At 42.3% G+C, this 26,261-nt stretch overlaps 1 protein-coding gene across 1 annotated transcript; it reads right to left on the bottom strand.

Annotated features, from left to right (window-relative positions):
- Positions 1-600: 600 nt before the first annotated feature.
- On the bottom strand, positions 601-26,261 carry NT5E (5'-nucleotidase ecto). The gene is made up of 9 exons (XM_075145430.1): positions 25,910-26,261; positions 21,083-21,305; positions 15,584-15,772; positions 10,893-11,090; positions 9,227-9,378; positions 5,762-5,870; positions 4,885-5,034; positions 3,128-3,328; positions 601-1,422 (listed from the first exon to the last, which is right to left on the bottom strand). The coding sequence occupies exons 1-9, from the start codon at positions 26,240-26,242 to the stop codon at positions 1,265-1,267; spliced, it is 1,713 nt and encodes a 570-aa protein (XP_075001531.1). The 5' UTR covers positions 26,243-26,261; the 3' UTR covers positions 601-1,264.

Genomic DNA, 26,261 nt, shown 5'->3' with positions numbered 1-26,261 from the left:
GAGGCGAGTAGCTTGGGTCTGAAAAATTATAGTGTGGTTTCTAGAAAAACAGCAGGTTTATTCAAAACACTGCGAATCCATTTAATACAGCAATAAACAACATGGAAACATGTTGATGTCAAAATTCCAAACGTGAACAATCTTAGAAAAATAATCATCATTTGCACTCATTTATAAGCAATCACTTCTTGATAAAGTGTCAGAAATGTAGACTTCAAGCTGATTCCTGATTTTATACTCTTACAACTGTATATTTTTTTAAACACAGACTTCCGCTAGAGGAGATGAGCTTTTGAGTTATGATCACAACTATGATAAAGCCAGGTTATGCTGTAAAAAGCTCCATTACTGGGCAACTTCCAAAGGTTGCCACAGTGCTGCAGGAGTCAGTGCACGTATCCAACATTGTCTCTGAACGTTGCTGATACAGAGCAACGGTCAGGAGTCCTGTGCTTTGGGCTTTGGAAAAAGGTGCAAAATTGAGCATGTTGGTATGAAACATAGATTGTGTTCTCACGCTAGATACAGTCCCCAAACTGGTCATATTAAATAGTGAAGTGTATATATACTCAATTTGTTAAAATTGATCAAAATCAAATCAAGCTTTCATTGCATCCTTTATTAATGGAAAACATAAGTGAGATGCTGCATCTTCAAAAGTAAAGTGGAAAAACTTCTTTTCATTGCATGTAAATGGCCCTCATGCTGTCAATGACACTGAGTTTAATCCAGCTCTTTCAGGCATTGGTGTAGGTATGATAAATATGACTGGAAGCAAAGTAGAATTACTAGATTGAAAGCTTTAACCCTGAGTGTACATCAAAGGAATGTATATATACCTTTAATAAATCTATTTCTAGAAGCTTGTTTACATTACTGGAATCAGATTCTTAATCAACTCACTATCCAAAGCAGGTAAAAGAATTTGAAAAAATAAAAATACCCCATTTCGGTGAGTGGTTTTTTCATGATGGAGCATTAGTATTCATTGGAACTTTGCTTCTTGAAACCTCAAACTGAATTGCGGGTACCTGCTGATTCAAACTAAGAGAAGTCATGAATTCTGCCCACTCATTCTGCACAGTGTGCTTCAATGACTCTGCCAGATTAAAGAAAATTGCTTGTGCTGTTTACCGATGACATGCAGAAACCTAAACATTTATTTTCAGGTGTAAGAAGAGAGAACAGTTCTCTCTTCCCTTTGTCAGCATCATCTCTCCTCTTGCCTCTTCTCCTCTCCAAACAAAAACATTGTGAGCAAAAATCAAGTATGCAAGAATGTTACAGTGAACAATACAGAAATCAGGGTAAGACTTCCTTCAATAAGGCTTCCAGAAGAAAACTTGATTCGACCTTCAACTGCTGGGTAAACTCTCTTCATTCTCTGGAGGTAACGGGAAACAACCTCAATATCAGGTTCACCTAAACGAACAAACAAACAAAGGTACGGTGTTCTCTGCAGCAGCCGAGCTCTGAACTATAATTTAAGAACCTGTCTAAAATTGCAGTTTTAGCTCAAGTCTTAAAGCAAACTGTTTTCTACAGTTTGCCATTCTGAATCGGTACACATCAGGACAGCGTAGGGGTGTAGAGAGTTGCTTCTTGTGCACAGATAAAACATCTGTGGTGGTTTGTAGCCAGAATTGTTGGTAGCAACTCATATTTTACTAAAAAAAGAATTCTTTTTGCATCATCTGGCTTTTTTTTGTTTGTTTTGCATCTGTTACAATGGTAACTTCCAGTCAGATTTAGGTAGATTGAGATAGTCTCCCACCTGTTTGGGGTAGAGTGCTTTAGATCTGGCAAAGCTATCGCCTACACCTCTTCAAATTTAACTTTACTTTTTTTAATGAAGAATTTCTAGTCTGTGTGCTGCTGCGTGCACACAAAGTATGATGTGGATTTTCTTCAGTGGAAGACCCTCTTCAGTCACTGCTGCCAGCCATGTCACAAGCCCCTTCTGATCCAAACTCTTGCAATCCTAAAGTGCATCTTAAAAGTAATTATAGTTTTGCCCCTCTGCTATACTGGGAGACTTTACCAGAACCTTTCAAGTTGTTCCCTTTCATTATTCCTAATGATTTCTCTCTCTCTGAATTTATTTCTGCATACACAGATATTTACGGAAAACTACAGCCCCACTAAATTTACAACCTGGAGGCTGAATTTGATTCAAAACACCAATCCTACCTGTGAGAATCGATTTGAAATTGAAACACCCTGTAGAACAAAAACAAAATGGTCTGTAATGAAGGTCCAAAAGGGAAATTTTTTTGGTAGAAGCATGCTTTTACCATCCAGAAGAACATATGAAATTAAAGTTCTGCAAGATGTAGACATGCTCCTAGAAGATACTTTTTTTTTTTTAAAAAAATACAGCACTACATCCTTTTTCTGTTTTCAGAAATAATGAATTTTAATCTCAGAATTTTTTTCAAGTTTGTCCTCTGTCCTAAAAGATGTACATGTCAATTGTATGAATGCTGACTTCCTAACAGTTTGCACGCAACTTTAAAGGATCTTAAGGCAGCATTGTAAAACACTTCCTTTCCACCTCTGTAGCGTGGGGTCTGTCGGCACCCTGCGTGCTGCTGCCTGCAGGACTCGTGAGAGTCCCGCTGCTTTTGGAGAGGCAGGTGAATTCCCGCAGAGCAAGTTGGCATCTTTTCCCTCGCCCTCTGCGTTGCTCGCCTGAGCTGCATGTCCTTTAGTAGTAGAGGTGACGATTCCGTCTTTGCAAATGCTTCTGTACAGTGGAAATTTAAAGCCTAAATAAAATAGCACCTTTCTTTTTCATGCATTGTTTAGTAATGAGTACGAGTGCAAGGCAGTACGTGTAATGTGTACTCTATAGCGTGTTTTTGGCTTTTTTTCTGGTTTATCATGATCTCAGAACTGCTCTCTAAGCAGTGCTGAATTGATAAGGCTCAGTTTCTCTTTGAAACTTTTGTGATTTAACTGAAAAAGAATACAGTTGGTGGCTACAACCAAAACTAGCAATCCAGAGCGGTCAGATTGGAAGCAAATTTAACCTGTCCAATAAAAGCAGAAAATCTGAGACTTGTACTATAAAAAGATCTTTTAACTTTTAGGAATTGTTTGCTACCCTCTTGGTGCCCATACTTACCTTTACTGTATCCCAGATTTTTGTCTCTCAGCATGTGATATCCGTCTCCTCCAAATAACATATAGGTTGGAAGAGTCACATTGTATATTTCATCCATCTGGAGTGGGACGTAGGCTGGGACTCGGCAGGCTGTGCAAAGCACTTCTAAGCTAACAACTCTGCTTCCCGGGGCTCTGGAGAGATCATAGACCACGTGGATGCCTACGACAATACATGTTTGAATGCCACTTTAGGCAGTTCCTACTGAACATATAGGGCTAGAAGCAGCAGCATCCACCATTTTCAACAGATTCTTTATGTTAGCTTCTGTGACTGAGAGGTTATATTGTTCTGAGTGATACCAGTTAATGTCCTATTTTCTTTGCACAATAATCAACTTTTATCCAAGAAAATTCATGAGATCAGAGAGCTGCTGAAGTACTGTCCCACCTCAGTTACTTATCTGATCATCTGTTCTCTTCTTGTCACTATTCCACAGAAGGAAATTACTAGTCTTGGAATTAGGATACTGCAAGATAAAAGTACCTTCCCTTATTTCTGCAGTCATATGCTTTCTCACTCCACTGTCTTGTTGGCTGACGTGACTTCTTTTAAAGCCAGCCAGCCACCCTAACTTAGCAGCTATTTTAGATGATAAGTACTGTCCTGAAAAAAGAAAGCCAGGCCAGGGCTGGACGTTGCGGTTTCTACTCGCTGTAGGAGAAGCAATGCTTCTAGTTGCGAGCCTTCCTCAGCCAAAGCCTGGGGAGAGTTAGGCCAAGAACAGCATTGCCAAGAATTTGCTGATCAGGAAACCACTTAAAGCGAGTCCAAAGCACAGGGGGTCTTCCAACCCTGGCAGTCGTCCTGCTCTGGATCTTCTCTCTGAACCCTTTCCAGAGCTACTAGTTATCTTCCTTTTCTGTGAGAAGGCAGCAAGCAGAGGGGCTGCTGCTGCTTCACCTTAGTGGTAACTTGTGAAAGCACTTGCCTCGTGTGCGAGACGTGGGTTGTGTCCTTGGCATGTGGGGGTTCCAGACTGCATGGTGGGGAAGTGCCCCCACCACCAGGCTACGTGGGGGGAGAGGCACGGCGTGGGGAAAATCCCTCAGCCCCTGCCCTTGAAGTTTAGCTTTTCTGCTAAATAAATAAAATCTGCACTGCATAACAGAGACCAGGAATAAACACGACTGTAGCCTAGTACACATCTGGATAAACATAAGGGGAGCTGCAATTCAAGAAATGCATATGTTTTTAATATTAACTATTTATCCCTAAAATATTTAGAAATTCACTGGAGCAATTCCATAGCCCGCTTGGACTAACTCTAAAACTGTCAGCAATCATTAGACAATGGCACAAAATGTTTTTGATAAACAGAACTTTGGCAATAACTGGCAGAGACATCCACTCCGGGGTTTCAGGTAGACTGCTAGTGAAGAACTGAAAACAGGATTTTGTTGTAGCGATTACTGTGTTACAGCTACACTCAATTATACCTTCCTGTAGTTAATGGAAGTGTTAAACTGCTGCCGTTGAACCAGCTGGGAATCCTGTGTCTGCTGAAGGGAACAGCGATGGCCTGTGTGCTGTAGCAGCTCAGTTAAACACATGCAGGATAAACAGTGTCAGTCAGCTGGCAGGTGTGAGGCAGAGAGCTAGGATGTATGGCCAACTTGATTTCCATTCCTAAAGCGGCTTCCAGGTGTAATACAAACAAAGCCAACAGAAGGGACGGCTGGCTTGGAAAACTGAGAAGAGGAAGGAAGACAACATACCTCCCACCTGCAGCAGCTCTCCGCTTCCTCTTCCGTATCTGCGCACACTGTGCTCAAAAGCTTCTTTCAGCGTGGAGCCTTTCACCCTTACCAAATCGAAACGACCTCCAAATGGCAAAACGGACAGCAAATCTTCCACAGTAATGCTACCTGGGGGAATGAGACTTTGCTTACCTTGATTTTTTTTTAAGTCCACAATATTATTTTAGGACTGTTTAACAGTACATTTTTGACAAGGAACGTGGCAAATACAATTTGAGAAAATGAGGGCCAGTAGAGGTGAGGATCACATCCAAACCAAAGAACCTGCATCTTTATCATCCAGCATGTATCAAGACCGATAAATCTGAGTTTGATGTAACTGCGTGTATTGCTGTTCAAATAGCTCTACTGAAAGAGATTACAAACCACCAACCTAAGATGAAGAAAAACAGATATTCTTACTGAAAAAGGTGTTTGTTTTCCGTTTTCATTTATGTGATATCAGGAAAATAAAAACTGTAAAACCTTACTATTCAGAAAACCCTAGAATTCACTTACTCGACAGCAGACTACAGAAGGCTCCCAGCAACCATACCATATGACCCTCTACAGTAGGAGGTGAAGAATATCCACTGTCTTTCTTTGTTCCAAGGCAGCAAGGAGAGAGGGAAATGATAAAAAGCACTGTGTACAAACAATGCTAGTAACTTCTACTAATGTCAGCCTGAGTGCACTTGTGCTCTCATGATGAATAATCACATGAGAAAGTTTGAAATTGCTTCCAAACACTGTGCAGATCCCATCAAAACAACTTCAAACACTGGGTTCAGGCCTGGATAATAACTTGATTCTTCCTTCTTGATAAAGTTGTCATTCAGCTTGTAATTTTACATACCATTAGTGCTCTGTTCATCAATGGGTGACCGTATCCCACCTCCATTCAGGATGCACATTGAGACGTGGTTCCATGACTTTCTATCCGGATGTCCGACATTCTCATAAAGCTACCAAAGGAAAATGTTTAAACTGATTTTTAATCTTCATTTAGTCTCGGCTCGGGAAATTTACACCCAATACAATCTGAGACTGAAAAGAGACAGAAAGGTTTTGTGTCTTCTTTGACATTACCTTCAGCCCCACTGCAAAATACTAAATTATTACAGAACAAGGCAAAAAACATGACAGTAAGTATTTTGCTTTTTTTAAACTTTTAACAAGAGTATTTGCCTTTTTCTGTAATGAACTCTTGGACTCTCCCATAGTCTGTGTGTATATGACATGACAGCCCAGGCCAGCTGAACAAAGGACGGATGATTTTTTTATTCCAACCACTGTGATAAAGACAAATGATTTGAGCATATTTGGAGAACAGGGAAGTGAAGAGGACCTTAAATATAGCCGTACATTAAAAACATGTAGGGGAATGTATAAATTAATCTAGCTCTTGCTGTACGTTTTAGGGAATTCATATTTTTCAGCTTCTCTGAGATTGATTTTTAATATTTGGAATAGTCTTGGCAAACTAGAAAGGTGTAGAAGAGTGGAGGAACAGGAAACAGGCATATCAGATGAGACCCAAAAGTCTACTCTGTACAACATCGTGTCTCCAACAGTAGCAAATCTCTGACAATAGCAAGTTGCAAGGACAAGATATTTGCTTGAGACATCCTGAGTGGTAAAGAAAACGGAGACCAGGGATTTACTCAGTTGCGTAAGGATGATAAGCCTACGGTGTCAAATCTTCAGAAATAACTGAGTAGAACAGGAAAAGGCTGAGAAAAGAAACAAGGGTAATGGAAGGGATGGACTGATTTCCATACAGGAATGACTATGGTTATGACTCTCCAGTCTCACAAAGAGAGAAATACAGGAAGGACACAACAGAAGTCTATAAAACCACGAGGGGCATGTGGAGGCTGGGTAGGAATCCGTGTGTTTTCTCATTTCAAGAATGATAAAAACCTAAAAGATTCAGAGAGGGGTGACAAGGATGGTCAAAGACACTGAAAAACTTCTGAACGTAGAAAGATGATGTAGGCTCGGACTGTCTGACCTGGCAAAGAGACAACAGAAAGAAAATATTTGAGAAGCCTATAAAATCATGAGTGGTGTGAAGAGGGTGGACAGGGACCAAGTGTTCTGGTGCAAGGACTACTCCTTGGCGTCCAGCAGGCATCTAGCCAGTGGGCAGCAGGCTGCACACAGACAAAAGACCAAGGTCTCTGCAGGAGGTGCAGGTCAGCGGTGGAACGCCCTGCCGCCGGCTGTTGTGAAGGCTGAAGGGGCTCAAGAGGAGATGGGGCAAGTTCAGGGAAGAGAAGTTCCAGTGGGGGCTAGTAAATACAACATGCCACTTCTGGCTTGGGAAGTCTCTGAGCTGCAAGCTGGTGGGAGACGGGGACAGATTTGGGTACAGAGTCTCCACAGGCTTGTACCCTCTTCCCTCACCATTCTCCCTCGGTCACTCTTGGAGACAAGACGCTGGGATGGACGGTCCTGTCCTCTGTTCCAGTTTGGCCACTTCTCTGCTGCACCCCTATGCTACGTGTTTGCGGCCTCTGACTTGTAGGTAGGTGTGTAAATGCTTTGTGGCTCCAGCTTAGTGATCAAAGTTAGTCCCTATAGCCAGATCCATGAGATACTCTTAAGTTCGTAACTCATACTCAATCGATGAACGAATTTTTTTCTGTTTGCTGATTTCAGTCTGAACTATACCCCCTAATTTAGTGCTTTGCCTGGAACAGATACCAGGATTACAAATATGTAATTCCTCGGTTCCCCACAGAAGTTTTTTTAAATTGTGGTACTACACTTGCTGCTCTCCAGTCCTGAGCATAGAGGCAGTTTAAAACAAGAGCTCACACGCTGATGTAAGCAATTTCACAGCCATTTCACATTTCTGTTTCTTCAACACATTCGTAAAATGCCATCTGGGTCTGTCAGCCTTTTATTCTGAGATTTTGGGCTACTGTTGGAGAAGCATCACTGAACTAAATGGACCTCTGTTTTGCCCCAGTACAAATCAATCAATCTTCCACATTTCTCAATCTCTACATTTCCCAGGACAACTCTAAATATTAAAGCCCATGGAACAGGTAGGTCTGTTTTTTACCTTCATACCCCTGAATGCACGGCAGCAGACAGGAAAGCAAGTGTAGAACTGGTAAGGCAAAGAACATGAAGTGTAATCCATGATTCTACTGATGACTGCAGATGGTTGCCTAGATTCATCGATATAACTAAAGTAGAATTTGACCTCCCAAGACAAAATGTATAGCAAGAAAATCTACAGAATTCTGAAAGATTACAGAGTTACTTTCTTTGAGTGCCAAAGCATTTGATCACATTTTTCAAATAAAAATATAAAAAAGTCCAGTAGGAAGAAAAAGCAAGGCACTGCAATTTTAGTAGAACTGCACGCAGAATTCCCAAATCTTAATCTAATTTGGAAATTAGCCCACGAACTAAGAATTATTTTCAGGATTACAAGAAAGGCAATCACATGGGCTGGATAACTAGCTTTGGGGACATACCTAAATGAAAACTCATGATTCTTAATTGGCTCCTGACTTTGTGGCAATGCTGTAGGACATTTATGTTTCTGGTAACAGTCACGTTAGTGAACGTTTTTCCCTGGAGCACCCAAAGGAAACGGTGCTGCTGTGGGAAAATAAAACAATCAAGACCAGCTAGTTTAAAAACTGGAAGTGACTTCTCGTAAGGAGACCTTCTGGTGTTACGTGACTGTTAAAGCCCAGCAATACCTGTCAGGATGCAGCAGGGGCTGGTGGCTCCCTCTGGGCTGGGGTGCTGGCGGCTTTTACCTCTTCTGCGCCTGGCTGTGTGTATGGCCTTTACCCCTCCTTTGCTTCAGCTGGCACCTTTTGGCCTCTTCGGGGGGACAATTCATATCAGTAATTCGGCAGAAAACTACCCAGAATTTTTTTTTCTGGGCTAGTGCATTCAAAAAGGGTGACAGCAGAGCCCAGTGAGTAATGACGGGGCAGAAGGTAAGTGCCATGAGCAGGGGACCTGTAGCAGGGTGGGAGAGGGGTAGGGGAGCCAAGTTCTCCTCCTTGCTTGAGGAATGGGCTCTTAGATCAGACGGCTGTGTCCTTTAAAACTGCAGCTTCAGAAACAGCTGTGAACAAGTCTATACATGCAAAGAATAAACCACTCCTTACTCTATACAGCAAGATTCATTATAGCCTTGCTTCTGCCAGATCTTTCTAGGGACGCACTAGATGTTACGGTGTTGGAAAGCAGCACAGGGTCCGTGCGCTGATAGTTCGGAGCCTGGGAGCATTTCATCTGGAGTAACACTTAGATGTGATTGCCACCTGCGGTGGCAACGTCTTACCACAGCATCACAAAGCAAATTTCCCATGTTACATTCTTGGAAACGGCACGCTTGGCTTGTACCGTTCAGGTAAACACTAGTTTTTCCAATCTCTTTAGAATAATTCCCCAGGTTTTTCCTCCATTTTTCCACTTCTTCTTTAATGTGCTCATCTATAAAATAGTATAAAAGTGTAAAACAAGCATTGCATGTATCTCGTATTAATGACACTTCAGTAAATACAAAGCTTGGGGGAAAAAACCTGCTCTTCATGATTCTAAAATGTTACACTTTCCCTAAAGGCTCTTCAAGCAACACGACATCTACGCTCACCTCAAACAAAGCCTGTAAAGGGAGCAGGCAGGACAGGACAATCAAGTGAACAAGCTATTCCTGTGCCACAGCAAGGTTATCTCCTCTGTAACACTTCAAAATATTTTTGCCCAGTCCTGTTCTAACCTCTGACCAATGGGATTTCTAGCACCTACCTTGACAGATGAAAGCTTCTATACAAGAATTTTTAATATACAACTGAGCTTGGTCTTTATTTGACATCATATCTTTTTTTTTTCTAATTATAGCTTCTTCCCCTTTAATGTAATGCTAAAAGGAATACTAGCTCAAATATCAATGTCAAAGAATAAACCCTTTATAGAAATTAATTCTCTATGAACATCTGTCTGCCAGGTGCAAATCTAATTCTTTCAGAAAAAAAACAGATACAAAGATACTTGTATATACAGACAGATAATGTCACAACTGTTTTATATCAGCTATTAGTTTTAAGCAATTTGCCACGTAACTGTCAGCAACAGCAACATTTATAAAATGAGAACACCTATGTATCTGAATTTTTACTTTTACTGACATCAGAGAGAGAATGTAAAGTCTCATTACATCTCATTACATTAATAGATCACTGAGAATAACATAGTAAATAAGAATATCTATGAACACATCATTTTTAAAGGATTTATTTCGTAAATACTCTGGCAGAACCTGGAAAGTCTGATAAAAGCTCAGAGCTTCATACAGCAAACACTGGACAAGAAACAAAGCCTCAAGAACCAGCCCCGGGCAATGACAGAGCTGACAAAAAGCAGGTAACAGAGCTCGGACAGAGCTATAAACAGAAAGCAACAGAGAGACTCTCCTCCTCCTGGTTCTTTACGTGTTTCAGAGCTGAAACACTGAACACAGCATTGAAAACAAGAAGCCGCACGGTTTGTATATTATATTTGCACATTGCCAGAGTATTCCAATTTTTTTCTGGAACATTTCCACTTTCCTATATCGCCCTAAACTCTGTTCTGAAGAACCCAGCCCCTGGCAAACAGTGTAAATTAGTCCTCATAATCTTTTAAATCATAATTGCAGGGCTAGCTAAAATGCGCTCTGCTAAATGGTAAGGTAATGTATCACCTGCGTTCCTACAAAAGGACTTTCAGTGATTTTAAACAGACAAACACACACTGAATATGTGCACATTCAAAGGCCACCGTTCAGAAAGAGAAAGAGAGGCAAATGGGTACAACTGTAACACAGCCTGAACCCTACACCAAAGAGAACTGCAAGCTCAGGAAGAAAGCTGAACGCTTCTGCGACATTGTACTGTGTATTTAGCATAAGGTAACACTTGAATCGTAGTAGAGTGCTGCAGGCAAATTCAAATGTCTAGTCCACACACCTTCAGGAACACTGCTGTCCAGCAGAATGGGGTTTCCAACGGCTTCAACTACATTTCCTTTCTTGTCAAATGTAACATTTAAGTAACCGAGGTATTTTCCATAAGCGTAAGCTTGTACAACGGGCACCTTCCTCCCATCATCCGAGTCAACCATGAACGGGTAGGGGCCATCTGGCTGTTCAGTGGAGGGTGGGGCGCCTGCACAAAACAAGCACGTAAAGCAAGTCTTCAGCTCATGTGACCTTCCAGGAATTACTAGAATGTCGTTTCGCACGTTTCTCGGCCTTAAAAAACCCAAATAGGATATTAAGCAGAAGCAACAATGAATGTATTGGACAACAAGCCCACATTTGATTGTTCAGTTATGTTATTTCACAAGAGACAAAGAATGTTGTTTTCAGGACATGAGCTCTAATAACTGCCACAGTGGTTTTTAAGTTGTGACAGCACACTCCTCCATGACATCATGTCACAATAGCAAGAAAGGAACTTTTAATTGCAATCATTTCAATCTAAACTTCTCAGTAATGCACACATACCAGCCTCTGGCTGAAAAGTTTATTGTTAAGCCTTCACACTACATTATTCTGCATCAGACAGAAAACGAGAATGTTAGTAAAACATACATAGGACTTCTTGATATGAAAAAGTCTAAACTATTTTATTGGTAATACGTAGTCAGAATACCTACAAGCAGTTCCGTGAATTTGTGCATACACCCAGCTGCATTTTTTTTTTACTATACCAAATTTAGCCTCCAAAACTTCAGACAGGCTGCAAACCCTCTGCAAAAGCAAACTTAATTAGCATTAGAGTTATGTGGTCATGGATTAAAAACTCTTATCAACCTTCAAAGCTTGAAGGGTGATTAGATGTAGGACTTGGGACACATAGATCAAAGCAAGGCCTTCACAGAGAAAAGAGCTCTCAGCCCAGTCGGCATGGGCTACCACAGGATTTAGAAACCACGCAGGGGAGGAAAGTGGCAAAGAAAACTACACAGCGCAGCTCTTGCCTCAAGGGTACCAGCCTTCTCCCTGTCCCCTTGACAATATTACCTGAGTATTATCACTCCTCCCTGTTATTCCCCTCAGTATTTCTACCCCACTGTCAGCAAAGGCCAAGGTCGGGCAGCTCTGAGAGGCAGCACGTGCCGGCTGGCAGGCACCGCTGCAGAGCCCCCTCAAAGCCCCCTGCTCGCTCCCCTCCCGAAGCCGGCAGCACTTCCCATCCACGTGTCGGCGAGAGCTGGGGTGCCGGCGGGGCGGGGGCATGGGGGAGCGGGCCAGGGACGTGGATCCGGAGGAAAGCAGGCTCTCCACTGCCACTGCTCACAAACAACTGGTTTCCTTCCATTTATAGTTGTTTACGTCATACGAAATCCTGGGATAAGCAGCACAACAAATGTTCCTCCTAGAACTCCAGTATGATTCATATCTATCTCTAATCCCTCCTCTTCTCCAGGGAGAATGGCTGTAACAAACTACAAGCTGAACTGAATTTACCAGAGAACTAGTTTTTCTACTTTCAGCCTGGCCGACAGAGTTGGTTTCTTGGTGGTGCCTCTTCACTATTCAATATGTATTTTGGGAAGAATTTAAAAAGTCCTGTAGCTAATGAGAACCCTGCGGGATTTATGCACGCAAAAGTGGTTTTAGGTTTTTTGGAACTGAAAAAGGAATCCGTTTTGATCTCTTGCCCGTGTGTAGTCCTCAAATGAGCAGAGCATTAGCAAAAGAAAGTTATGCTTTCTGGTCATCATTTTAGTTTACATCAGCTGTGCTTGTCCAGAACCTTATTCATCTCTTTCCTTCTGAAGAAATATTTTCTGATACTGATACTTTCTTGCAGGATTAATTATCACTACATTGTCCCGTTGTAAGCTAGATGTGTTCCTTCTGGAATGAAAGGACTTTTCAGTGCATCTTATCCCCAAAGAAAACAGCACTAAAATTCACGCACACATCTCAGTCAAAGTGTGAGATGCTGTTTCATTACAACGGCATAAATTCATACTGGGCAACTGAAGAACCTGTAACACTTTCCTATTTTCTTACCTTGTTTTAGCCAACACACTACGTTCTCAGAACATCCTTTCTGATGAAAACCAGAAATTAAAATGCTCTAACCTAAAACTACTGTTTGAATCGGTTCTACAAACCCAAAGCACACCTGAACAAGCCAAGACAGCATTTGCCACATAATCTGTGGATAAACGGGAGATTTGCAAACGTCTAAGAGACAGATAGGTTGGACTAGTCCAAGATTAGGCCCTTATATTAAGATATCTCTACGGAGGTGTCTGCATGGGCAGTATGTCTCTCAACTTCCGTGACAGCCAGAGATGCAGCTGACCAGCTGGTACATCTCTGCTTAGACTGAGCTGAAACATTCTCCCAAATTCTGCTGCCAGTTATTGATTACATCTCTTGGTTTAAACGAGAGCTTACAGGCTTAATGTACACACAGACACACACACAGAGACTCTTATAATTAGATGTTTTACTCTGCAGTCAAATCACCTCCACAGATGGGGCTACTTCATTGTGAACGTTGGCTGACGGCTTTGACTCAGAAGGGAATGGTTCACAAATGCACTCATAGTGCTCCTGGACGGATTAGCACGTGCTCCTCAGCACTTGGAATAAAAATTATGGACTCAGGCCACATTCTGTCAAAAAACGTATTTTGACTAAATAAGTGGATATATATTTTTTGGTATCCCCCAGATATTTCTTCTTATTCTTTATTTTTCTCACCTCTCCAGTGTTAATAAAAACGTAAGGCAGACTTGTTTTATCAAAACAGTACAGCCCTTGGAAAAGGGACCAGACCCACTTCCAGCTGAGGTCTTAAACCCGACGGCTGCAGAGTTCCATCCCGTGTGCTCTCTCTGGGCTTGTGAATCGTGAACAGCTTCAAATGGGGAGAGATGGAACAGTTTGACCTAGTCTAGTCTGACAGTGGGGTACTCTCTGGGATGACAAGAGATGTGCATGTGAACTCAAATATTTCAACTCCTGGAGCACTTCAGATCACAATTCCAAATTGTGAACAGTGGCACCTCTTTGGACCACACCCAATAAGTTTGACTACTATGGCTACCATTTCGAGGCACAAACTCTCTACAGGCATTGACCAACAAGCCTGTGCAAAAGAATCTGGATTCCACTGCGTAAACCCACGATGAATGCACACTTTGAACACTGCGTGCATTCTTGGTTTTCCCATCTCAAAAATAATGCAATAAAACTGCTGAAAAATGCCAGTAGCGGGCAGCAGGCTGCACACAGACAAAAGACCAAGGTCTCTGCAGGAGGTGCAGGTCAGCGGTGGAACGCCCTGCCGCCGGCTGTTGTGAAGGCTGAAGGGGCTCAAGAGGAGATGGGGCAAGTTCAGGGAAGAGAAGTTCCAGTGGGAGCTAGCAAATACCAAGACGCCGTTTCTGGCTTGGGAAATCCCTGAGCTGCAAGCTGGTGGGAGAGGGGACAGGCTTGTCCACTCCTCCCTCACCATCCTCCCTCGGTCACTCTTGGAGACAAGATTGGGGTGGATGGTCTGTCCTCTGTTCCAGTTTGGCCACTTCGCTGCTGCACCCCTACGCTACGTGTTTGCAGCCTCTGACTTGTAGGTAGGTGTGTAAATGCTTTGTGGCTCCAGTTTAGTGATCAAAGTTATTCCCTGAGGCCAAATTCAAGAGATATTCCAAACTGTTTAATGTACAACTGTAGGATGCAACTGTTTCTCTTTAACAAGTGGGATAATAAAAGGTGAGAGCCCAGATGAGACAAAAAAGGCATGAGAAAGTGAGAGGAGATGAGTAGGGAGAGGAGAAGATGAAATGGACAGTGCAAAACCTTTAAGTGGTTAAGCTCCTAGGGTACATGGTGCCATCCCTGTGACTAGGGCACAAGGGAAATTTCGCTGAAAATTACAGAAAGTTCCTGTTATAGTCTCAACCAGTTAATGAAGTTTCTGCTAAATTTAATGAGCTATCTTTGATGGTTTAAAAAAACCCAGCCTCTCTTTTACTTGTGTCCTTACACACTGGCACAGGGAAGGCAGCAGCGCTGGAGAAGCTGCTGATGGCCGGTTTTGCCTAAAGTACCATTGCTGCGGAAGAAATCAGATCAACAGTGTTTATCCCTGGAACGATGTCTACCTCTAGGGAAAGAAAGAATAAAGTCAGAGATTAAAAGAGGGACTGAAAAAGACAAAGGAAACCTGGGAGAAGTTTTTTAATGGCAGGGCTAATGGAGACCTATGAATACAGAATCAGATTCTACGGAAAATCTACATCGGTATCACTTTTGAAGCCTTGATGATTGATTTTTTTAGTTAAGTCACATACAAGTTTAAATGTAAACATATTTACTCCTTTACATCTGTGAGCTTGAAACAGGTACAATATGTTTGGCAGTAATTTACCAATATTACTACCTTTGTTCCTCTGTCCCGCCTTGTACAGGTCACCTTGAACATCCACAGCATTAGGGAACCTTTCAGTGAGTTAGGGCACTTCTTGCTCACAGACTGTTTTAAATTAGTTTCTTCCACGTAAGTTATGGATATGTACCAGCTATGAATCTGTCCCAGTACACCCAGCAGTAAACTATATTTGTGAAAGTTCTCCGAGTTTAAAGAGAAACAGCTTTGCTTTAGAAGCAACATTTTAGTAAGAAGTAAAATACCTGTATAGAGAAATGTGTTTGTATGTCCTCCAATTACAACATCCACTCCTTTCACTTTTTGGGCAATATTTTTGTCCACAGTAAAACCAGAATGTCCTAGTGCAATTATTTTGTTCACTCCCATAGCAGTAAGTTTATTCACTTGTACTTGCAATGCTTCAATTTCATCTTCAAAGATTATATCATCCCCTTAAAAAAAAAAGAACAAACATGAATGTATTTACAAAGTACCTTAATTACTAGTTTAAAAAAAAAAAAAGTAGTTGATATCGGATAGTATTTTGTATAATTAATGGAACTTTGAATGTCAGTGGCTTTCAAATGCCCTTAGTTGGATCAAGGTCCTGATCTGATCTGATGTTCTGCAGTCTCTCAGAAGCACCTGTGTGCTTAGACTAATACGACATTCCTGCACTGAGCTGTATGTACTTGCCTATACTAAGCAAGTTGTAACTCCATAAAAAAATTCCAGTGACACCAATTGGGGGATCAAAAATTGAATGGCTTTTATTATTTAACTAGAGAAAGGAAACTAAATATGTCAGTAAGTGTTTGAGTATTGTCCTTGTATTGTACTGTAAAGCTTTTTTCCTTCCCAAATTACATTTCTTTGAGATCTTCTATCTTCTCCCAAGTTAAATCTCTTTTTACTCCACACTCATCTCATTCTTCCCCACTCCTCCAAGGCTTTAAGCAGCAGCTTCTTCAAAATCCTAAACTCTGAATTGCCTTTTTACACAAATTATCTCACCTAACGTGAACCACTCGCAGTACCAGTAGAGCACAGCACACAACTGAGCTACCATCCTGAAACGAGAACATAAAGAACGGAAAGTCTGGAAAGGAGAAACCTTTTCCGGACCACCACGTTGGCAAACTCACAATGTTTCTGCAAGGTTTCTGTGGCTGCTGAATTTATTCTGACATGACAAACAGTTACAAAAGCACTAGACAAACATGCGCTTTTATCTTAGGCACAGTGTTTTCGGTTGTGCAAAAGGACTTCCTATGTAAGAGGCTAATTTGTTTGACAAAGTTTTAAGAATAGAGTTTAAGAACAGAGTCAACAAGCTGTAATCCTAAACTTTCCGGTGAAGACAACCGAATAACATTTCTACCCATTCCCCCTCTACCTAATTCCTCTCCTTCCTGCAGAGTTTTTTGATCAAACCATTTTGAAATATGCCTTTAAAGTAAAAAGATTTACATTATTTCATAACAAAGGGAGGAGTGAGACGAATTCACAATCCAGTGCAAAATGTCTCAGGAAATGAAGAGGAAGCTGCTACAATGGAAGAGATAAAAGAGGGTTACATAAATTGGTTCACCACCACACCCATTGAATAGTTCTGTTACTGCCAGAGGGAATCTCTGCACTGCACATTGCGGAGTGAATTGTGCAGTGCATCCCCACATTTTCTTCCTGTGGACCTCTTCTTAGAATCAAAGAGTCACAAGTTAATTGAGGTTGGAAGGGACCTCCGGGGGCCATCTAGTCCAAAACCCGCTCAAAGGAGGAACTCAAAGCCAGATGAGGATGCTCAGGGTCTTGTCCGAGCAAGCTGAAATTCCACAACCTCTCTGGGCAACCTGTTTCATGGCTTAACCGCTCTTACCGTGACAAATTTTTTCCTTACGTCCCACCATAATTTCCTGTGGTACTACTTGAGCCCATTGTTTCTTGTCCTTTCTCTGTGCCCCTCTGGGAAGAGTCTGTCCCTGTCTTCTCTATAAACCCCCTTAAGACAGTGGAAGACTGCACTTAGCTCCCCCTTAGCCTTCCTTTTCCAGGCTGAAGGAAGCCACCAACTTCAGCCCCTCTTTGTACATCCTTGTGCTTGACAGAAGCTGGGCCTGATGCAGATCTGCTGGCAAAAGGGGAAGTCCGAGAAATGCTCCTTGAGCATAGGCCATTCACGTGCTCATTTTGCCACCCATGGACCAGCTACAACGGCCAGGCACACCACGGTGCAGGGACCAGTTCTGTTATGAGAGCTGAGCTCTCTAAACAAAAAGCAAGAGCGAGCTGCTGACTAGCTGTGCTAAGACGCAGTTGCCCACAGGCTAACTTCTCCCATGGCATGCAGGCAGGCGGCCCATGATAACCAAGCTCTCCCCACCAGCTCTGTTACCCCTCTACGCCACTGCAATCTACAACGCACACCATACACTGAAGACGTATTGTTATTAATCTTCAACCCATAACAAAACAAACCAACCTATGTTCATAATGAGGGGAAAAACAAGGCCTGTCCCATGCCGTTAAGTCCATCTCTCTCCTGGGACTGTTACGGCACAGGCACCCACCAGCGCTGGGGTGGGCAGTGGCACTGCCAACCCACCCGCCCAGCAACTGCCTGCTGCCCACCTCGCCCTCAGAAAGGGATCCCTGCTTGGGGGCTGCAAGGGCTTCTTGCACCCCCTCTCTGTGACCTAGCCATGGCATCCCCCACAGCTTCGTACCCTAGTCATCTCAGCACTTGATCTAATTGAGCTGAAATGGGCCAGCAGCTTCAAAAGTTATACAGCAGGGGACTGTAAGAGCAATTACACAGCACTCGTTTCTCTACGACCCCAGGCAAAAAGTAATATACTGCTTAGCACTCAGCTGCGCATTTTTCAAAACAATCTGAATTGAAATAAAGTGCTTATTTGAGAGTTAATTATTGCTCGTGTCAGTATTTTACTTCTCTTTCAAGGAATTAAACTGATGTGACATCCTCTTCTCTTTTTAGATGGGGTAGAGTTTCAGATAAAACATCCACACTGTGCTATAAACGAAAAAGGAAAAAGAACTGGCTGTATGTTAAAAATATTACGCAAGCTAGCCAGAATAAAGTGGAATAAAAGGAATTTAAAATTCCATTTTAGAAAACTCTGACAAGTTGATGGTTTTAGTAAATATTTTGCTGCCTGTAGGGTTACAGAGTAAGCAGCTTTGAGTTTCCACCTTATATAAAAAGACAGTGGACAAAATGAGATAAATTATTTCACAGCACTGAATGCGTATATAGCATCTGTCAGGACAGATAAAGACATTAACTATTTTGTGGGCAGTACAACACCATTGCAGAACTAAAGCAAGTGAGCTGGTACCATCAAACACTAGAAAGATGGTCTTGGGATTATCAGTGCAAAGCAAATACACAGACAACTCTGTCTACGTGCCAAGTTATGAACAACTCTTGCAGGACGTGGAAAAGCTGGCTGGGCATTCAGCTGAGCTAGCTGTATACAGCGAAACGGAGGAGAACTTCAGAAAAACTGCCAATTGGCTGTAATGTATAAATTGTGCTAAGAGTTCCCCATCCCTATGGTTTCCAAACAGTAACATTAACAGTACCTTCAGCAGAGATTAATTGTTCCTTCACAATGGAAATACTGAGATTTAAGGACTTTATACTCTGTTCAAGTATGTTGATAGCTGTTTGAAGCAGACTATGAAAAGTACAAGTTGTAATTTCATAACTGTGTGGAAGTTACTGAGATTTAACAATAGAAGAAATCACACTCACAAAAGATTTCCACGGAAAGTAGTCATGTAGCAATTCACATGTTTCAGCATTTTCAAGCTTCCTACTTGCCTTGAGAATGCCCTGAGTGTACAGCATGCCAAAGCAATTGCTGCAGAGTCTGAGAAAATGGAACTATCTGGAAGAAGTGTGTAGAGATAAGCAAGGTGCTGAATTTAAAATTCACAACGTATCTTATTCATTGAATTAAGGAATTAGGTTGATAATTATTTTGCCACTGACCCACCTCTGCCATGATTTTATCAGTCTGAAGGATTGCTAGGTCACGGGTGATATATAGTCACTGAGTTATATTAACATATCCTGAATTCACATTTTCAAAGCTTCCAAGTGTTCCTCCACACAATGAGAAGGCAAAGCGGAAAATGATAAAAACTCTGATCGCTATAAATGTTGCTGTTAGAATTTGCCCTGCTGGTTGCTCAATTACACTGTGGGATATACTTAGCTTAGGGCTGTTTCAGCTCCATGTATGGACCTAACAAGCCTTCCTTTTAACATTGTTTTTTCTAGTTGTGGTCTCTATTATAATGTCTCAGCGTACTGAGGCATTCAATATGATGTCTAGACGTTATTGGAAATGTATTTAAATGCTTCAGAGAATCATTCCAACACTATCTGGATTTTCCTCTAGTATATTTATTTGCAAGAAAGTTAATTTGATGACCTCACTGCACCAATACAGTTGTTTGGAAGAACAGCTGAGATCTATTTTATTAATCCTTAATGAAGAACAATATTGGCTGTCTGTCCATTTTTCAAACTTAGCGTGATGTCAGATGATATCTACCCTCATGCCCTCAAACACAGGTGAAATTCTGTTGCCTACACAAAATACAGATCAATTTTGTTTTTCATTGGGGGAAAAAAAGAAAGGACTCCAAAAATACATCACTGTAAAATAGAAGTGAGATACAGAAGTCTATTCTGACCTAAGACGTCCACTTCCTGGTAGTTTAAACATACAGCATATAAGGAACAGTTTTACATTCTAATACTTCCTCAAAGTATTGAATATTCCTTTTCTGAAGAAAGCTATGCATTACTTCTTTATTACTAAGCAATGGAAAGAGAAGTAATAATATGAAGTCCTTTTTTAACGTAGAAAATGTTTTACAAGAGGGCTTAGGGCATCCCTACTGCAAAAACTAGGGAGGAAAGTCTGATTTTGTCAGAGGGGGGCTGAGCTTTGAGCAGGCAGTGACTCAGATCTCCTACAGCTGATTTAAATGTGTTTCTCATTCCAGTTGACCATTTTATTTTGCTAAAAAAAAAAACCTCAACAAACCAACACCCCTTAACTGTTGGAAAAAATAGTCAGAAATTGAGAAGTCTTTTTCCTCATCAATTCTAATTTTACTCATGAATGAAGCAATTGTGGTAAAAGCTGAATGGGTGTTCCTTCTGTAGTCTAATTTCTGGAAATATCTGAGAGGCTAAAAAAACATCTTGGGCAACTTCTGTTTCAAAAACACATATGAAGCTCTCCTTGCTTTTACTAGGGCTTGAGCATGGAGGCATCCAAGAGCAAAATTTCAACACACAGAGAAATGTCTTGGTTTGAACACATTTCATTCTAGAGACAAGCTGTATTCATGTTTTAACATTTGTTTAAATGGATAAACAACAATAAAATATAAAAGAATATAAATTTAAAAAACCAAACAACAAGAAAAACCCCAAAGGCCCCCCCAGCTCTCCTGCAATTTCACTGACCTTCTTATATTCCTAGATAATTTAGTGATGCTAAATAATTCAGGTCTGTATGCAAATGGCTTTTAATGTTACCAAGCCTTCTCTAGTTTAAAAATCAGGCAGTTACAAAGTTGAATAATACAAGTTAATACTGATAAAATAACAAACTTCTCACTTTTCAGCTGAAAGCATTCATCTTTGGATTCAAACAAGTGGGAAAGTAATAAAATAGTAAGAAAAGATATAAACTTATAGACTAAAGAAAACATACCTGGCTGTGAAAGAAAAGACGTTTCCTTTGTGGTGTAGCCGACAATTCCTACCGATTCTGAGTCAAAATGTACTATTTTAAAAGGATTAACATATTTCATCATTTCGTTCGCTAGTGGGGTTTTCCCCTTAATGTTTGCACTCAGGATTGTAAAATTAGCATTTTTAAGGAGAGGATCCAATAATCCGCTCACACCATCATCAAACTCATGGTTCCCCAAAGCCTGTGAAAAGCAAGAAGAAAATATAAGACCCTACCTCCAATAGTCAGTCTAAATACTCTCATAAATGATATACAAGGTATGTTTGAGAAAACAAAGTCTATGTTCTAGGGAAGAAAACCCTATCTTGTCTAAAACAGCACATTCCTGTTTCTCACAAACACAGAAATGTTATTTTTTCTTAGGTTTAGGTTTTTGCTTTTCAGACTCTCTTACATCAATACAGATGTGAAGGTAGAAATCTAAAACCTGTCTAAATAAGTGTTTGTAATCATATACCAGACTAAAATCCACTGGTTTTTCATCCTGTAACTGCAAGAAAGAGGGTTAACAATAACCACAAAGGAAAACATGTATTTTGTGTACGGAAAATATATTGTTTAAAAAAATACTGAAGAAAATGTTAAATGCCAGTGACAATATTTGTTATCTTTAAATAAAACATGCATTTTAAGAGCTTGTGCTTGGACTACAGTTTTTTAAACATATTTAATTCACATTTAGTAAGAGTTCTTGTGTGCTGTAACATGTAACAAGAAAATATCATTTTCTAGCCATCATCAATATCATTACCTAGTGGAAGCTCTAATGTTTGTCAGCTAGGGAGAATCTCCATAGACAATCCGTAGTAGGTGTGCGTGCACACACGCAGGTGTGGGCGTAACACTGTGAAGTCCTAAGACTATCACACAAAAGGAGCAGTCCAGTTTATCTATTAGCAAGGTAATATTGACAAGATGAGAATGTTTAGTTGTTCTAGGTTGGTTAAGCAGAAAAGAATGGACTTACCTTAAAAGATCACGGAACTTTCTCCTACCCGCCCCTTTTTCATGCTCAGCCTAAGTTGCCACATGCCTGTGCCTGCAAGTTTCGCAATAGCCAGCAAAACCTCCACAGAGGGCAACTTTGCAGAAGCACAATATATGCAAGAACCTTGCAACGTATTTAGGTGTTAGTGAAAGAAAAGATGTATCTATAGAAATGTGGTAATAGCGTAACTTGGTACATGGTAACTTGGTGTAAGTTTTCAGGTGGCAACTGGAGCAGAGCATGAAAGGTGCTAAAGCCAACGGGCCAACTCTTCCAGACAAAAGTGTGCTCATAATTTCATTCTGAAGATTAAGTGGGGAGAGTCACATTCATCATCTAAAAAGACTTATATACCTCTCTGCTCTACTTAGATAAACAACCCCTATGTGTTTGTTCCAACTTTTATTGCCCAAACAGATTATATTAACCCCAAGCAGGACCCTGAAGCCACTATAGGCATGGAAGCTCAGTATTTCAATCAATTATTGGCAGTGTCTTTCTTTTGGGGGAGACTAAGACTCCTGACTCCTCTGATCCCCACAGGCAGGTAGAAAATGGCCCTGTGGAAAAATCAGGATACCGGCAGTAACTTGCATTGGCAACCAACTGCTCCCGCTGATGCTAGTGAGAACATTACTCACACCCCAGGGAAGGAGACAAATTGTCTGCACGCTGCTGCAGCACTTTTCCAAAAGAACTGAGAACTATCTTTAACAAAATCCTGACTTAGGAAGACACAATGCACTCCAACTACATTCCATTTCTAACCATATTCTAACTGCAATCTAATTTGCTGTAAAAAATAAAAAATAATTAAAGAAAAGAATAACACTCTAAGGAAACTCGTTTTGATGCTGACTGATGTTCTGAAAAGACATCCACGGACTGGTACAGCATCTCAGAACGATAACAAGCTATTTCCTTTTGGCTGATGCCTATGCCTTCTGCTCCTCCTAAATATGCTATGAAAACCCCCAGAAGAAGGTTGCGAATGAAATAAGAATTTGAATTGGATGTAACTGCCATTAGCTTGTTGTGAAAAAAAAACCCAAAACCAAAAAAGACAACCAACCACTTATGAAACCTTGTTTCTCTTGGCTTTGTATCTTGCATTTAGATTATTTCATGTCCATTAGGATACAAGCTTTGATCAAAACTTTTCCCATGGTGTGGGTGGTTATAAAGTCTCTTGTTCATGAGAAATCACTGGTGGCTAATAATACAGTTCCTCCTCTGGGGAGGAGGATGTGGACCGTTTCGGGTTCCTGTACTCTACCTAACTACTCTTATGCCCAGAGCTTCTAGGACTCGGTACCTGTGCGATATCCCTTCACCAAATCTGAATCCATTGGCCAACACAAGTGTAAGTCACAAGGGGAATAAACAGAAATATTCAGGCATGCAGCATGTGATCATATAATCTTCCTTTTCACAAGAAACCAGGATAAAAATATTTCAAAATCAGGATATAAATTAACAGAAGGATGCAACTTAAAAGTAAAACTAGAAGACTTCTATGACCCCTCCAATTACTGCCTTTGCAGTACTTAATTTGGATTTTGGTGTTAGTTACACCAAAAAGCAAGACTAGTGCCAAGAAAATTTGGAAGGCAATACCTAGGTAAACAGGAGAAAATAGGCTTGAGGTGATAATGGGCACAAATGAGAAAAGGGCAAACCTAAAAAAGGAAATTTGTCCCATCGTGGAACTTCTAACGCTGCCAGGCTGCCCTAAATCCTCCTATGGCTCCTGCCCCATCTTGTAACAACTTCTATGACTCATGTTTCCTCCTTCATCCTGTTTGTAATCCTACTCCTGTACCTCACTTCTGACTATTTCAGTAATCCCCACCCCGTCTGTTAGGGATGTGACTTCCCAAATTTTGCTTAAAGAAACACTAGCTCACCCTTCTGCAGTGTGGCTCTTACCTTGCTCCCTGTGCCCCCCTGGCCACCATCCCCACTGCATGGTCCCCATGGTCCACGGACAGAAGTATTGAAAAGGATGCTGCCCAACACTCGGCATCTGTCCTCAGGCTCCTTGGTAGCAGAGAAAGGTGCTGAAGTCTCTGTAGCTTCTCAGTCTATCCGGTCCCCTTCTATCCACTGACAATATTCAAATTATAACATGCAGCACCTCTACAGAGAGCAAGTGGTTGACTACTTCACCTATGGCGTTAGCATCCAGTACAAGCCTCTGGCTATCCAGTATGGTGTGGAATTATTTTTTAATTTTATTCTGATGAAAAAGCTCATGGGATCTCCTAAACAGTCAGCAGATGCTTCCTACATAACGTGTTGCTAAAACTGAGTTCAACACTGCTGATTTCGCCTGAAAGAATTTCTTCTTGTGACATGATCAGGAACTGTACAAACTCCCAGCTTGCCCATGAACCAGTCAAACCAGCAAACACAAGGCTGAGAAATGACAGCCAGCAGCAGGAAAAGGTAGGAAAAGGTAGGAAAAACCAGCGTGGGCTATTTCTGTACTGCAGAACCTCGAAGTGCTCCCCAGCTCTTAGTGAGGATGAGTCCTGAATGCACACATTCCTCCATCAGGAGGAAAAACCCTGCTAATGTTAGTTTTACCATTAGGAAACCGTTCATTAGGCCATGCGAACAGGGAGCAGCGTCCTTCACAGACCTGTCTGTCTGGTATGAAGTCTGTTTAGCCTAGGAGAGGGCACTGGGGCACCCCTTTCCTTTCCGTAGCTGTTCTAAGGCAGAGGGAAGAAACAGGTGCACCATTTTTACCTGGGAAAGGAAAGTGCAGTCCTTTCCAGAGAAAGCAAAAAAGATGAAGACAGAGGATGTAATATGCACGGAAGATTTTCCCCTCAAGCTGACAATTGGGATGAAATAAATACAGTCACTCTCAAACAGCAGTCACTCTCAAACATAACTTTAAACTCTCTCCTCCTTTCTGGGCTTGTACACAAGCAAAATAAGCCACGATAATTCTCTATATGTTAATAGGCTATTGCCCTGAGACAAAAGATTTAAGGACATGGAGTAACATCCCCAATCTCAGTCTCAAATTCTTCTACCTTCCTCTCAGCACTCGGATGACCAAAAGAAACAGAGTAAAGGTGTGGGACTGGCACCGTCTCAGAGAGCTCCCTCATAGATGCGCTGTTACAATCCCTGGGCCACTCGCACACAGCCCCTTACACCCCGTCACGACCACAGCTCTGGTGGGACTGCAGACAACCAGGGTGGGACTGATGAAAACTAAAAATCCTCACCCTTTGAAACAGCACTGCCAACATGTGCCCTCTGTCCCTTTCCGCAGGTCCGAAGCCATCAGTGCAGGCTGTGAGCCTCGGCCAGGGTTAACCCCTCCGTCGCAGGCCAGGCTCCTCACCCGGCTTTTGCTGGGCTCACTTCCATGCCTCTGCTGACCCCTCTGCAACAGAGCCTGTCCAGCCGCCCGCCCACCCCAAGCCCCTGCCTCTCCCAAGGGGAGCTCTTCCACTGCATCACTGTCTTTTCCTCTGTGTAGCCTTGGCATCGGATCCCGGTTTCTGGCTGCCCGTAGGGCTGCCAGCTCACGACTTCATTTGGCCGGGTGCCCGTCACCCAGCACATTGCTTCTCTTCTCCTTGCTTACCTCCCGGCCGCCTTTGACCACGATTTTAGCGTGACCTACATCCTTCTCTGATGCAACGCTACGCACTCAAGGAGGTGGCAATGCAAAAAAAAACGGCAGCAGGGGAGGAAATGGAGGAATAGACCCAGCACCCAAGCGGGGGGAAGCTCCCCACCGCGCCGCTCGCCGCCCCCCCGGCCCGCTTTACCATGGCATCGTAGCGCAGGAGGTTCATGAAGTGGACCGCCTCCCGGCCCTTGAAGCGGGAGAACCACACCGTGCCCTGGTACTGGTCCCCGGCGTCCAGCAGCAGCACGTTGCGGTGCGCGGCCCGCTCTGCCGCCACCCGCGCCGCCCGCCGCGCCACGCCGCCGAAGCAGCCCGCCGCCCCCTCCGCTCCCGCGCAGCTCCGTGTCCCTGCGCCCTGCGCCTCCACCCGCCCGTGCACGTCGTTGGTGTGCAGCAGGGTCAGCCGCAGCTCCGCCGCTGCGCCCAGCACCGCCGCCGCGCACAGCCACAGCGCGCCCGCCCGCCCCGCCATGCCGCGGGGGGCTCCGCGC

The sequence above is a fragment of the Calonectris borealis genome, chromosome 3 (genome assembly GCF_964195595.1).
Source record: "Calonectris borealis chromosome 3, bCalBor7.hap1.2, whole genome shotgun sequence".
NCBI classification, from domain to species: Eukaryota; Metazoa; Chordata; class Aves; order Procellariiformes; family Procellariidae; genus Calonectris; species Calonectris borealis.
Note: the sequence above shows the minus strand (reverse complement) of the source record. Positions and strands in the feature narration are given on the sequence as shown.